The sequence below is a fragment of the Castanea sativa genome, chromosome 10 (assembly GCF_040712315.1).
Source record: "Castanea sativa cultivar Marrone di Chiusa Pesio chromosome 10, ASM4071231v1".
NCBI lineage: Eukaryota > Viridiplantae > Streptophyta > Magnoliopsida > Fagales > Fagaceae > Castanea > Castanea sativa.
Window position 1 is genome coordinate 17624594 of NC_134022.1, and position 12448 is coordinate 17637041.

Consider the following 12448-nt stretch of genomic DNA (forward strand, 5'->3'; position numbering starts at 1 on the left):
ACTTGTCAGGCAAACACAAACCTGGAAGGATTTGAAAGTGAGACCTGGAAGGATGCTATTAAGACTTATGAGAAATTGAAGGTGAGACATGAAGTTGTGAGCATGAGGAACTAAGGGTGATTGTAAAATTATTCTTTTGGTTTTGTTTTGAGGAACTTGAGTTTCATGTAGATAATTTTTCACATCAGTTATGTCAGCACATGAAACTTGAGTCTAAGAGACTTGAAATGCTAGTTTCTTAAATAGTTTAGAAAAATTGCGAACTAACGAAATTATTAGCAAAATGCTGTTATTTTGCACACAAAAAAAAAAATCCGAGAAATTTGTGGCTCAATTGTCTGGCTTGATCCCTCCAAGGTTTCTTCCCAAAAAAAAAAAAAAAAACACTCTAATAGCAAAAGGAAAGCACAGTGAAATGAAGCCAGTGGCTTTGCCTCTGCCTCTTCGTCCCATCTCCTTTTTCCCAAACCCATCATACCCTCTCTTCTTCTATCAACCAAAACCCCTTTCCCAAACCCGTGTCTTTCGCGTCTTATGCTCTTCTCTCCAATCCAAACCAGTGAGTTTCTCTCAATCAACTCTCTCTCTCTCTCTCTCTACAACTCCTACAATATAGGTTCTACATGAGTATACTAATCTATCTACACCAATTTTCAGGTTAAAGTCGAAGATGCTGCTTCAAGTTCAAAGCCAGAATACAAGCCCGGATTCTTGGACCACTTGTATCTCAATTTGTTCCGTAATAAATTAGTCCAGGTGGGTTTTCTTTTACTTTCTCAACCATGCCATGTGCATATACTTGTTATTTATTTTCTTCTTCTATTCTATTTCTACATGCTCAATTCCAAACCAACATTATTCCAAAATTTTTTTTTTTTTTTAAAAATCCTATGATTTTAAATTTAATATGCTGTTAGTGTCTGTTGTTTATGCAGGGATTTGGGTTAGGACTTAGGATTTGTTAATGACTTAATTCTGGACAATTCATGAAAAATTTGTTTGTTAGTTTGAGAAATTTAATATTCATGAATATCAATGAATATCTAAATTCCTATGAAAGACAAGAATCCTGACTCCCCCTTTTTGGTAGGAAATGTCAATTCACATATCTTTTATGTATGTGAGAATTACTAACCACACTTCAATTTAATCTTGATTCTCAAGTTAGCAAAAGAATATGTTAAGGATTATCTTAAACAATTGAAATTTATCTTCTTAAAGATATTGTTTTCTATAATATGATATAAACTCAAATTTTAAATATCCAAAGAGCTTAGAAATTAGCTCTCAGAAATTTTAATTCTTATGAGTTATGAGCTAAACTCTTAATAATTTATCACTCTCAAAATTTTTTATTTTTAGGAACTGGACATGGGGTTGGATGTGCTTTTAGTTGTGTTCTTTACTATATTATAGTTTTTAAGTGGTTAAAAACCAGGAGGTTGGATGGGATTCAGAGAAGCCAGGGTATGATGGACTCCTTGAAGTCGCAAATCGACTTATGATGAAGGGCAGAACCAATTCTGATACCAGAGAAGCAACGGTAATTCTCATTGCTTACAAATTATTATAGTTCTCTTTTTTTGTTGTGCAACAATGAATTGAGAATCTGTGTTACCTAATAAGTTCTGCCCACTATTTGACTTGAATTAATGACTCCCGCCATATGAAAGTAATACTCTAGCCACTGAATTAAGTCGAACATTTCCCATCATAAAGAGAAAAGTGGGTCTATCAATTCCATGAATGATAAGTTTACCATTGCATATAGTCAATAACATTCATATAGTATCTGTAATTGCATGAATTAGCTTATTATAGTAAGCACTAAAAATCGTGCGAATGACCAGCTATTGGCTTCTTTTAGTGTTTGACTGGTCTAGGGCTTAGGAACTCACTTCTAGTGATTCTCTCCCTATGTTCCTTAGCTCTCTCTTGTATAATTAGTATCTTTTCCTTTCTTTTTCTTTTTTCTATTTCTTTCCATTTGTACTTTTCTCTCTACCTTATGTTTTTTGCATAAGGTAGTGTTCTTGAAAATATATATATATATATATATATCTTTATTACTTATAAAAAAAAACTAAATAAATTGATGTATATATGTGTCTGTTAGTAGATATATGTAGATGTATGTGCATTAAGGTTAGTGTTAAAATGTGTAAGTAGAGGATTAAATGTAATCAATTCATTGCATGTGCCTTTTGTATATGCCAGGTACGAATATTAGTGTCGTTGTTTCCTCCATTTCTGTTGGAGCTTTATCGAATACTCATAACACCTATAGGAGGAGGAAAAGTAGCTGCAATGATGGTGGGTGAGTTACAATCCTTATGGGTATTTGTCTTTGAGAGCTTATTTACATATACTTTGTTCTTAATTAAACAACTACATAAGCTCAAAAGTAAGGAAAAGCCTCAAGTCAAGTGTTTCTTTGTTCTTTAAAGCAAGGGTGACTGCACTCACTTGTCAGTGGCTCATGGGCACATGCACCGTTAATTCTGTTGATCTGCCCGACGGAACCTCCTGCAGAAGTGGGGTGATGCCTCAACCTTCCTATTCATTCTACCTCATACTTAATTGGCGATATATTCATGAACAACTAGTATACTGATCCTCCTAAAGGTGAGTTTGTCATTCATGTAGGTGTTTGTAGACAAATGCAAGTATTTAGAGGAAAGCAAATGTGTAGGGATCTGTATCAATACTTGTAAGCTTCCAACACAGGTGAGCTATTTTCAAATTATTTCTATAGCATCTTCTCTCTTCCCCTTTCCCCCCAATTTGGGTAACCATATGGGTTTTATAACAAGAATATTCTTGTGCACTTTGACTGCATCTATCAGGTTTGGTCGTTTCTAATCTCAAATTGTTTTTGTTGCTCTAGAATTTCTTCAAGGATTACATGGGAATTCCTTTACTAATGGAACCAAACTTTAGTGATTATAGCTGTCAGGTAATCCTAATTTTATTTGTTTACCATTCAAACATCTTATGCGTTGTGCCCCTTATCATAAAAGAGTACTGTGTATAGGCAGGATTGATTAGTTTACTATTCAAACATTTTATGCCCTTAATCAGGTAATTCTTTTTTTTCTCTTTTTTTTTTTTTTACTATTCAAACATCTTATACCCTTATTTAAAGACAAAAAGTACCGATTCTTTTCCTGTTGCTCTTTTGTTTACATTCCAGTTTGGCTATGCAATCAATCCATTTTCCAAGGAGAATTGGGGCCAAGTTTGCTTTTAAATCCTTGTTTGACTCCAAATTCCCAGTTCTCACTTGTAATCTAGCTGATAATCAAGTAGTTAGATAAAGATGTCACCCAATCTGTCATCTTTCTGCAAATGTACGACATCTCTGACTTGTTCTTTTGTGGGTCTAACATGGCAGTTTAAATTTGGGGTTCTTCCTCCATTGGCTGAAGATGATATCGCCCTCAAGGAGCCATGCTTGGAGATATGCCCAAATGCCACTCGAAGAAGAGAAGTCACCAGAGGCATGGATGTACCACAATGCCCAAAAGCCTAAATACGAACTGATTTACACTCTCCAACTTCCACCATGGACATTAGTAGTCTTACCTTGGGGTGTAGTACAAAACACTTCGAAGAATCTCAAACTGCTAATCATATCAAATTAGGATGACATTTCCTTTCTCTATCTCTACAATCTGGCAAGGATGTTATTACCACGAGATTAGCTAAAACAGATATTCGCATTTCCCAACCAACATGGTCTGCACATTCTGCCACATGCAGAAGCAGCTGGTTTGGCAAAATGATCCTAATTTAACAATTTTTTGGTTGTTATCCCTCATATAACAATTTCGCAGTGATATTGTTTTTTGCCAATTCCATTTGAATATAACAATTTCTTGCCAATTTCACATTGATTTTATTTTTCTTCGGTGAAATTGACAATAAGATTGCAGATTTCATAAGGAAATTGCTTTTTTTTTTTTTAATTTAATTATTTAGCGCAAAATTGACAATGAGATTGCATGAGTGGTACACACTACACAGTCAAATAGTATCCAAAATAGTATCATTTTGTCAAAACCCTATGCAAAAAGATAGGACTTATCAACTTTTTAGAAATATTACAAAATTTCTTACCTTCCTATTTGTGCACAAAACCAAATAGAGCTGTAAATTTCCCCTTAATTTATTTCCCTCATACCACACATGGCTGAAGTAGCAAACAAAGAATGTTTTATATTGAACTGATATGGTGTGCACAAATTACTCATGAACTAATGGCTAGAATCATACAGAAGTAAGAACTAAGGTAAGCGCACAAAAAATAACTTGCAATCATAAATAACAATACAGACTATCATTTCATGTTTATCCCAAGAAAAAAAATAGTTCTCAAGTCATGTGAGATTCACTGAATTGTACAAATTACCGGTCCCAACCAGAGGGCCTCCGCCTTTCTCTAGGTTTATCTCTTGAACTGCAAAAGAAGCAACGAAAGAACATAAACAACAATAACATTCTAAAATTTATTTTAGATGAATACAGTACCACTAGATAAAATGATGAAAGTCTAGCTTAGAAAAGTAACCTTTCTGGGTTCTTTTGAGTTGCATTCTCTGTGGAGATTTGACTGGTGGTGTTTACACCTGACGTAGCAGGACGGAATGAAATGGTTGTCTGTGATCTATATACATCTCCACCAATTGAACCACCAGACACAAAGCCTGGTAGTGCTGTTCTCTTGTTGGCATATGCACTTGAACTGTTACTCAAACCCTGATTCTGAGAGTTTGATGAAGCAGCAACAAATTTACTCTTAAATTGTGCCATCGCTCCAGTTCTGAGTGAATTAACAGCAGCAGATCGACTTGGAACAGAGCTTGGCGAAGTATTATTGGATTCTGGATTATATCCAATGCCCAAACCAAAATCAACTCCACGAACACCTCGACCACTACCACCACCACCACCACCACCACCACCCCTCCCTTTGCCCTTCTTCCCTCCTGCACATTTTGCATAGACATTACACATCATGTAGAAAGCTAGCAAAAAAAAAATATTAAGGGCTCTTTTATAAATCCAGCAATACCAAGCTCCTTATCTTGCAAAAAAATCTTAAGAACATGGCGGCAATAGTATCTAACATATATTTAACTATCTTTGTTTCTTCAACCAATCACAATGCTGATTGGAAGACAAAATCTAGTTTCATAACATTTTAGGTAAAGCCCATAGGCATTAGAATAATCACATAGGCACATGTTACAGCAAGATAGAAAACCTTTTGTTTTAGTAAGTACTGTAATGCACCCAAAAATAACATACCTCCTTTTCTTGCATCGCGTTTGGACCTGAATCTCCCATCCTAATGATTTGCAAAGTAAATGTCATTTAATCATACGAAACACATAAGTCTGACCTAAAAACTTGTGCCAAATTTAAAGGTATCAAACAGAACAATGACAGAATTGAAAACGTTCCAAGCATGAGATGAGATACTGCCATCCAAAACAATAACCATGATTTGATTATAAACAGAAATAGATTGGTTTGTATTAGTCATGTTTGGAATATGGCACCATCATGGTACTGTCACCTATTTGATAATATTGGAAAGATGAAAGGTGGTAGTTTGGTCATGTGGAGGAGTAAGAAAGAGAGAGTGATAGCATGATTTAGAAAAGTGTAGTCACAGCTAAAAATGATAATATCAGTTCTTAAAACATAAAACATTAATAAACAAAAGATTTACCTTCATAGCAAGATCCATCAGTTCCATAGACACATTCTGACCAGCAGCAATCAAACTATTAACCAATTCACCAGCAAACCTTGCCTCTTTCTGAGTAATTAGGGTGTATGCAGAGCCATCTTTGTCACCAGCACGACCTGTTCTACCAATACGATGGACATGCATGTCCATGTCTCTAGCAATATCAAAGTTCACCACTGATTTAATTGACTTGATGTCAAGACCACGAGCGGCAACATCAGTTGCAATAAGAACATGGTAGATGCCAGATTTAAATTTTTGTAAAATTTCCATACGAGAAGCCTGGTCCTTGTCACCATGAAGAGCTGCAACTTTAAAAGCTTTCTGAACCAATTGTGATTCAATTTCATCCACTGTGGCTTTTTTTGAAGCAAACACTAAAACATCTCCATTATCAATCATTCCAGGTAGCTGTTCAAGAAGCCAAGGCAACTTCTCTGCATCAGAAGGAATAACATGAACTACCTGAGTAATATCCTCATTGGCCATTCCCACCTCTCCCACTGTAACTCTTACAGGATCAGTGAGGATTTCCCTAGCTAACTTCTCAACTTTACGGGGCATTGTTGCAGAAAATAATAGGGTCTGGCGGTCTGGCCTAATCTGACCAACAATAGACCTAATTTGAGGCTCAAATCCAAGGTCAAACATCCGATCAGCCTCATCAAGAACCAAGTAAGTTGCTCTTAGCATTACCAGTGCCTTCATCTTTATCATGTCTATCAATCTCCCAGGTGTAGCAACCACTATCTCACAGCCAGCCTTGAGTTCTTTGAACTGTTCAAGTTTTGACATACCACCATAGACAGCAGAGACTCGTATCCCATGTGATTTCGAAAATTTCTTGGCCTCTAAGAATATTTGGTGTGCTAATTCTCTAGTGGGTGCACATATCACTCCTATGGGACCTTCTTCTTTCCCAATTTCAGGCTGATCCATAATATGAACAATCATGGGAAGCACAAAAGCAGCAGTTTTACCAGAACCCGTTTTTGCTATACCAATGACATCTCTCCCAGAAAGCACGATTGGTAAAGCTTGGCACTGTATTGATGTAGGCTTCTCATACCCTTGTTTCTTTATAGCATTCATGAGTTGCACAGAAAAACCAGAGTCTTCAAATGCCTTAATTGGCCTTGGGACATCAAAACCCGATACACGAATAGCCAGGCTCTTCCTGTATTCTGCAACATCCTGCTCACTCATACCTAAAAAACCAAAACAAAATTACCAAACTATAGTGCTTTTCCTCCTCTTCTTCTTCTCGATAAAATTATATAATAAAAAGAAGTTAAATTCACCTACAATTTTATTTCTAGAGTACAAATACAACAAATTCGTAGAATTGAGTAGAATTGCATTTCTCAAATTTATCTCTGAAATTCGATGCTATCTGCTATAAAATTCTATTTTCCAACTCTAAATTTCCCTATTTCAACTTTTTTAGCCTTTCATTCATGTCAATTATCCACATAACTCAGGAAAAACCAAATTTTTGCCTACACTAACAGAACATAGAGCTTGGACATGAAACCAAATTCAGTCAGTGTTCAAGTTTTAGGCAACACTTACCAAATTCAATTATATTTCTCAAACTTATCCCTGCCATTCAATTCTAATTCTACCACTCAGCCTTTCAAATCAGGAAAAAAAAAAAAAAAATCCCTTGTAAACCAAAAACAGTGAGTGTTGAGCTTTTCATTTACCCGAAATGGAGTCCTTCTCCTCATAGAAATCCTTAGTAAACGGCTCGTAGTCGATCTCACTGTGATCAAGAGGCAGAATCGGCTCGATCTTCTTCTTGTCTAGCACAATAGGGTTGTCATCAGAGTCATACTCAACCATACCGGCATCGATGGCCTTAGCAGCAGCATAAACCTCCTCGTCGGAGTTGTACCCGGCGTGAAGAGCCTCGGAGGCGAGAGTTAACCCTAAATCCTTCTTAGCCCTGAGGAAAGTCTCCATTGGATCATCTTCCTCGTCGTCCTTGTACCTCTCCGCTTTGTCTTTCGGCTTCGGAGGCGGCGCTGACCTCACCTCCTCCTGTATGCTCTCCATGAACGCGTCCAGCGGGTCAATTTCGTCGCCTTCGTTTCGATCATTGTTGTTGTTGTTGTTGTTGTTGTTGTCGTCGTCGTCGTCATCGTCGTCGTCGGTGTTGGTTTGGTTTTCCTTGTTGTTGTTTTCGTCGTAATCGATGTTGTCGAGGTCGGTGTCTTCGTAGTTGTCGTGGTGGAAACGAGAGGAAGGAGGGACGTAGAGTCGCTGAGGTTGTTGGGAGGTTTCGAAATTGAAAGTGGGTTGCCGGTTTATGCCGAACCCTTCGAACCCGAACTTTCGCTTCGACATGACTATGTTGCTTCTGCTTCCTAGTGTTACTTAGATTTGGTTTGCGTTGAAGGGTTTTTAGGGTTTTAAGTTTAAGCTTTGGGGCTGGAAATCAAGGGAAAGAAGTAAAAGATTGATTGGGACTGGGACTGGGATTGGGATTGGGATTTGGGAGAGGTGAGGTGAGGTGAAGTGAAGGCACAAAAAGATGTGTTGGCGGTGGAGGGTCTGGATTGAGTCGGGTTTGGATCCGATGAAGAATTCTTGTTTGGGCCTTGCCTTTTGTAGAGCAAGCCTGGCCCGACATATACAAATTAGTATGAAATTAACTACGTTTGAGTTTTGAGTCTACGGAGAAAGTCTATCCAAATAGTCAGCTTGTCAATGAGCTAATGGACTTTTTATGAAGAACCTTTTAACCAACTTGTCTCCCTAGCTTGCGAATTGAGATGGTAGAATATCCTTTTGGTTTAGCCCTTTTTATTCTGTAGCCCTTTATAGATGACAAACTATTATGGTAATTTGCTTATTGTATACAACACTTTTAGGCCACTAGTGTTAACAAAACATTAGGGTTATTAAAACAACATTTTTTTTGGTTAAAAATATTAAAATAATAGCCTTTTTCAAATAGTTGCATCGAATTTGTTTCCATTGAGTACATCCCTAATGGATTGATTTAATGATTCTGAAATATGAGGTCTCGAGTTCAAAACTCTTAATTTGCACCTTAGGATCACCTTCAATAATTGCCTAATGTGTAGAATAGGGAATTAGAAAATACTCAACTTAGGAGTATGTGAGGTCTCGAGTTCAAAACTCCAAATAATTAGGGGCTTTTACAAATATCACCCTTGGATTTTCAATTTTCATTGATAATTCGATATTTACAATGGGAGAGGGGGGGGGGGTTTGAATAAGAAGTGTCTTCGTTGAAAATACCAAGAGATGTCAACTAGTTAAGTTACAAAGCTCTTCACAATGTGAGTGCTAATTTAGTCCATGAACTTCCAATTACAACAATTAATCCTATGCACATTTGACTAACAAATCAAATATTATGTTAGTATTTTATGTTAAAGATTAATTAATTTAGTCACTTGTCACATCAACAATATTTTTGAAGGGTTATTATTTGTATTTACATATAATGTCACTAAATTCACATCATAGGTTTTCTCCCTAGTGGAGCTTTTCCTCTCGTTCTAATACAAGTTTCTCCCTCCCTTTGTATTATTCAGAGGGTTTTCTTTTTCTTTTTCATATTCGTAGCAGTAAGTGCAATTAGTGTTTAGTATGACAGACGACATTATTTAGATACTAGAGCACATAACGTTAACTACAAATGAAGAGGAAGTGATTGCCATATCTGATGATGGCCGTCAGGAGGCTATTGAGAGTTGTAACATAAGCCTTATCGGGAAATTCATTACGTGCAAGCCTTACAATAAAGTGGCAGCCAAAAACACTCTTAAAATATCTTGGGGGCTGGATACTAGGATGCAAATATTGGAGGTTGGACCGAATCTCTTCTAGTTCAAATTTCAATCGGAATTTGATATGATCCGAATTCTTCAAGGCGGTCCCTGGTCGTTTGATAATCAAATTCTTATGCTCCAAAGATGGCAAAAGGGTATGACTGTGGGGAATATTAGAATGGAGAATGTCTCTCTTTGGATACAAATATGGGGTAGCCCTTTCGATATGGTGTCTCCTCAGGTAGCAAAGGAGGTTGGTAGTAGGTTAGGGGTGGTGGAGGAAGTGGAATGGAAGCAAAGAAAGGATGATTTTAACTACTTTATGAGAGTCCAGGTATCGTTACCAATATCCAAGCCGCTCAGAAGGGGTGCGTTTATTGCTGGTTCGGATGGGGAGCGTACGTGGGTGAATTTTAAATATGAAAGATTGTCCTTTTTTTGCCATTATTGTGGATTGTTAGCCATGATTTGAGGCATTGTGCTGCTCATTTTGCAGCAACGAAGAATATTGCTGAAGTGAAGTATGAATATGGGGATTTTTTAAAAGCAATAGGGGGTAGGCAGCGATCTCCACCAAGGCGAAATAATAATAGTTCAAGTAGTGCAAGTGATAAATTGGTGCAACCAACTGAATTTTTGAAGTAATCGGTGGAGATGACGGCGACGGTGGTGGAAAATCTCAAATTAGAGAGTCCAAGTTTTCACGTTATGGATGAGATCGAAGATTCAGGAAAGGCTGTGATTTCAGGAGAGACCGAGATTACAGGAATTCATGTGTCTCTAGGAGTGCTACCTGAGTTTACGCAGGGTAATAAATATGCAACTGAGGACAATGCTTTTGGGAAGGCAGTGGTTTATACTACGACATTGAGTCCGGATAGTCAGGGGAATTTCAAGACTAAGAAGGATATCTCTGTTATCTCCAGCAACAGATCAGACACTATCCTATCCGAGGAATTGCAGGGAGATGCCATAGAAGCCGCAGCAAGTTCTGATTTTCCAAAAACACAAGTTGATGGTGGGCCTCTTGTTTCAAAGCCCAAAACTACTTGGACCTGTCTCAACAGAACGGACTTTGGGTTAAGTGGTTTTTCTAAAGCCTTTAACATGTCAACACTTGGAAAAAGAACATCTCAGGGTAATCCGAATGCAAGGCAAATTGAAGACTTGGACACAGTGAGTACAAAACGTGGGAAAGTGGATAGTGATGAAGGAGGCAGTGATGACATATCGCCGGGGGTGATGATTCACCCTTGCTGGGAGGAATGAGGCTTTTAAGTTAGAACTGCTAAGGGCTTGAGAACCCTTAAACAGGTCGAAGCCTACGCAAAATTGTGAGGGAACAAGTTCCCAATGTGTGTTTTCTGATGGAGACACGATTGGACAAGGAGGGGTTTGATAAATTATATAGTAATTTGCCTTTTCAGAATAAGATTATCGTAAAATATCCAGATTCAGGAGGTGGATTGGTGTTACTATGGAAGAATGATGTAGCAATGGAGGTTATTAATTATACTGCAAATCATGTGTTGACCAAGGTTATGGAGGATGATGGATTTGTTTGGTATCTCACATGCTTCTATGGATGACTGGAGGCAAAAAATAAGGAGAGGTCGTGGAAGCTTTTGGCTCATCTAAAAACTCTTGTGAAGGGACCTTGGATGGTGATAAGGGATTTTGATGCATTCCTCAATGTCTTAGAAAAGCAAAGTAAAACGCCTCCACAAATGTCCTAGATTAATGTGTTTAGGGATGCTTTAGAGTATTGCCAACTTGAAGACTTGGGATTTAGAGGTTATCCATTTACTTGGAGCAATAAGAGGCTGGGTTTCGCTAATACGAAAGTGAGGCTGGATCGTGCAGTAGCTAACAAGGAGTGGATTGATAAATACCAGATGAGTAATGTTACACACTTGTCTTCCCATGCTTCGGACCATATGCCTATCTTCTTGTAGGTTCAGTGTTATAAATAACAAAGACATAAGAGAGGAAAGGGGTTCAAGTTCGAGGAATCCTAGTTGTTGTGGGAGGTGTGAGAATGTGGTAAGGGAGGCATGGCAAATGTGGGAGATGAGCAAATCGGATTGGCTGCTGTTAAGGAAAAAATAAAAAAAATGTGGTGAGGAATTTATGGCATGGGGGTCGGCCAGAGCTGAACCTGAAGCTAATGTTATCAAACAATTACAACAAAAGCTTGATACTTTGAACCAGGCTGAAACTATTGAGGAAAGTAGGGTCGAATATCTGGAGGTGAGTAAAAAATTGGATGAGCATCTATTGAAGCAGGAAATTTATTGGGCACAAAGATCTAGAGTTTTGTGGTTGAAGCATGGGGATAAAAATACCAAATTCTTTCATTCAAAAGCATCACAAAGGAGAAGAAAAAATCACATTACAGGTATTAAAAATGCACAAGACCAATGGGTGGAGGAACTGGAGGATGTGGTCAAGGTAGCTTTTGACTACTTTGATAATTTATTTAGTGCAGGTTCCTATGACCGGATGGAGGAGTGCCTGAGTGCAGTCACCAGAAAGATAACTAATGACATGCAGGAGTTATTATCCTAGCGAGTTTATAGCTGAAGAAATCAAGGCGGCGTTGTTCCAAATGGGACCAACCAAGGCCCCTAGTCCAGATGGTATGAATGCCCTTTTCTATAAAAAAATTTGGCTTGTTGTGGGTGATAATGTGGTGTCTGTTGAGCTGGATTTTTTGAATAATGGCATTATGATACCTAAAATAAATCATACAAACATTGTTTTAATTTCTAAAGTAAAAAATCCAAAAAGAACCTTTTCCTCCTTGATGGATAAGTGGACTAACAACCCAAACACTTTTCGTATATTCTCACCTCAGAGAATCCTACCCATGGAGGCAAAGGTC

The 12448-nt window shown here is 37.7% G+C and overlaps 2 protein-coding genes across 4 annotated transcripts; one reads left to right on the forward strand and one right to left on the reverse strand.

Moving 5' to 3' along the window:
- Nucleotides 1–327: 327 nt before the first annotated feature.
- Nucleotides 328–3895, forward strand: LOC142613180 (beta-carotene isomerase D27, chloroplastic). 2 transcript variants are annotated; one of them, XM_075785402.1, is made up of 8 exons: nucleotides 328–559; nucleotides 658–756; nucleotides 1439–1543; nucleotides 2218–2317; nucleotides 2403–2539; nucleotides 2647–2727; nucleotides 2888–2956; nucleotides 3395–3895. In XM_075785402.1, the coding sequence occupies exons 1-8, from the start codon at nucleotides 416–418 to the stop codon at nucleotides 3530–3532; spliced, it is 873 nt and encodes a 290-aa protein (XP_075641517.1). In that variant the 5' UTR covers nucleotides 328–415; the 3' UTR covers nucleotides 3533–3895. The 2 variants fall into 2 exon arrangements, with proteins under 2 accessions (XP_075641517.1, XP_075641518.1); XM_075785403.1 differs by having other exon boundaries at nucleotides 331–559; nucleotides 2448–2539.
- Nucleotides 3896–4193: 298 nt separating this feature from the next.
- LOC142613179 (DEAD-box ATP-dependent RNA helicase 24) lies at nucleotides 4194–8296 on the reverse strand. 2 transcript variants are annotated; one of them, XM_075785401.1, is made up of 5 exons: nucleotides 7465–8296; nucleotides 5738–6966; nucleotides 5311–5350; nucleotides 4571–4988; nucleotides 4194–4459 (listed from the first exon to the last, which is right to left on the reverse strand). In XM_075785401.1, exons 1-5 carry the CDS (start codon nucleotides 8105–8107, stop codon nucleotides 4408–4410), a joined length of 2382 nt encoding a protein of 793 aa, XP_075641516.1. In that variant the 5' UTR covers nucleotides 8108–8296; the 3' UTR covers nucleotides 4194–4407. The 2 variants fall into 2 exon arrangements, 1 of the variants encoding a protein (XP_075641516.1); XR_012840241.1 differs by lacking the exon at nucleotides 5311–5350 and having other exon boundaries at nucleotides 4293–4459.
- Between the last annotated feature and the right edge of the window lie 4152 nt (nucleotides 8297–12448).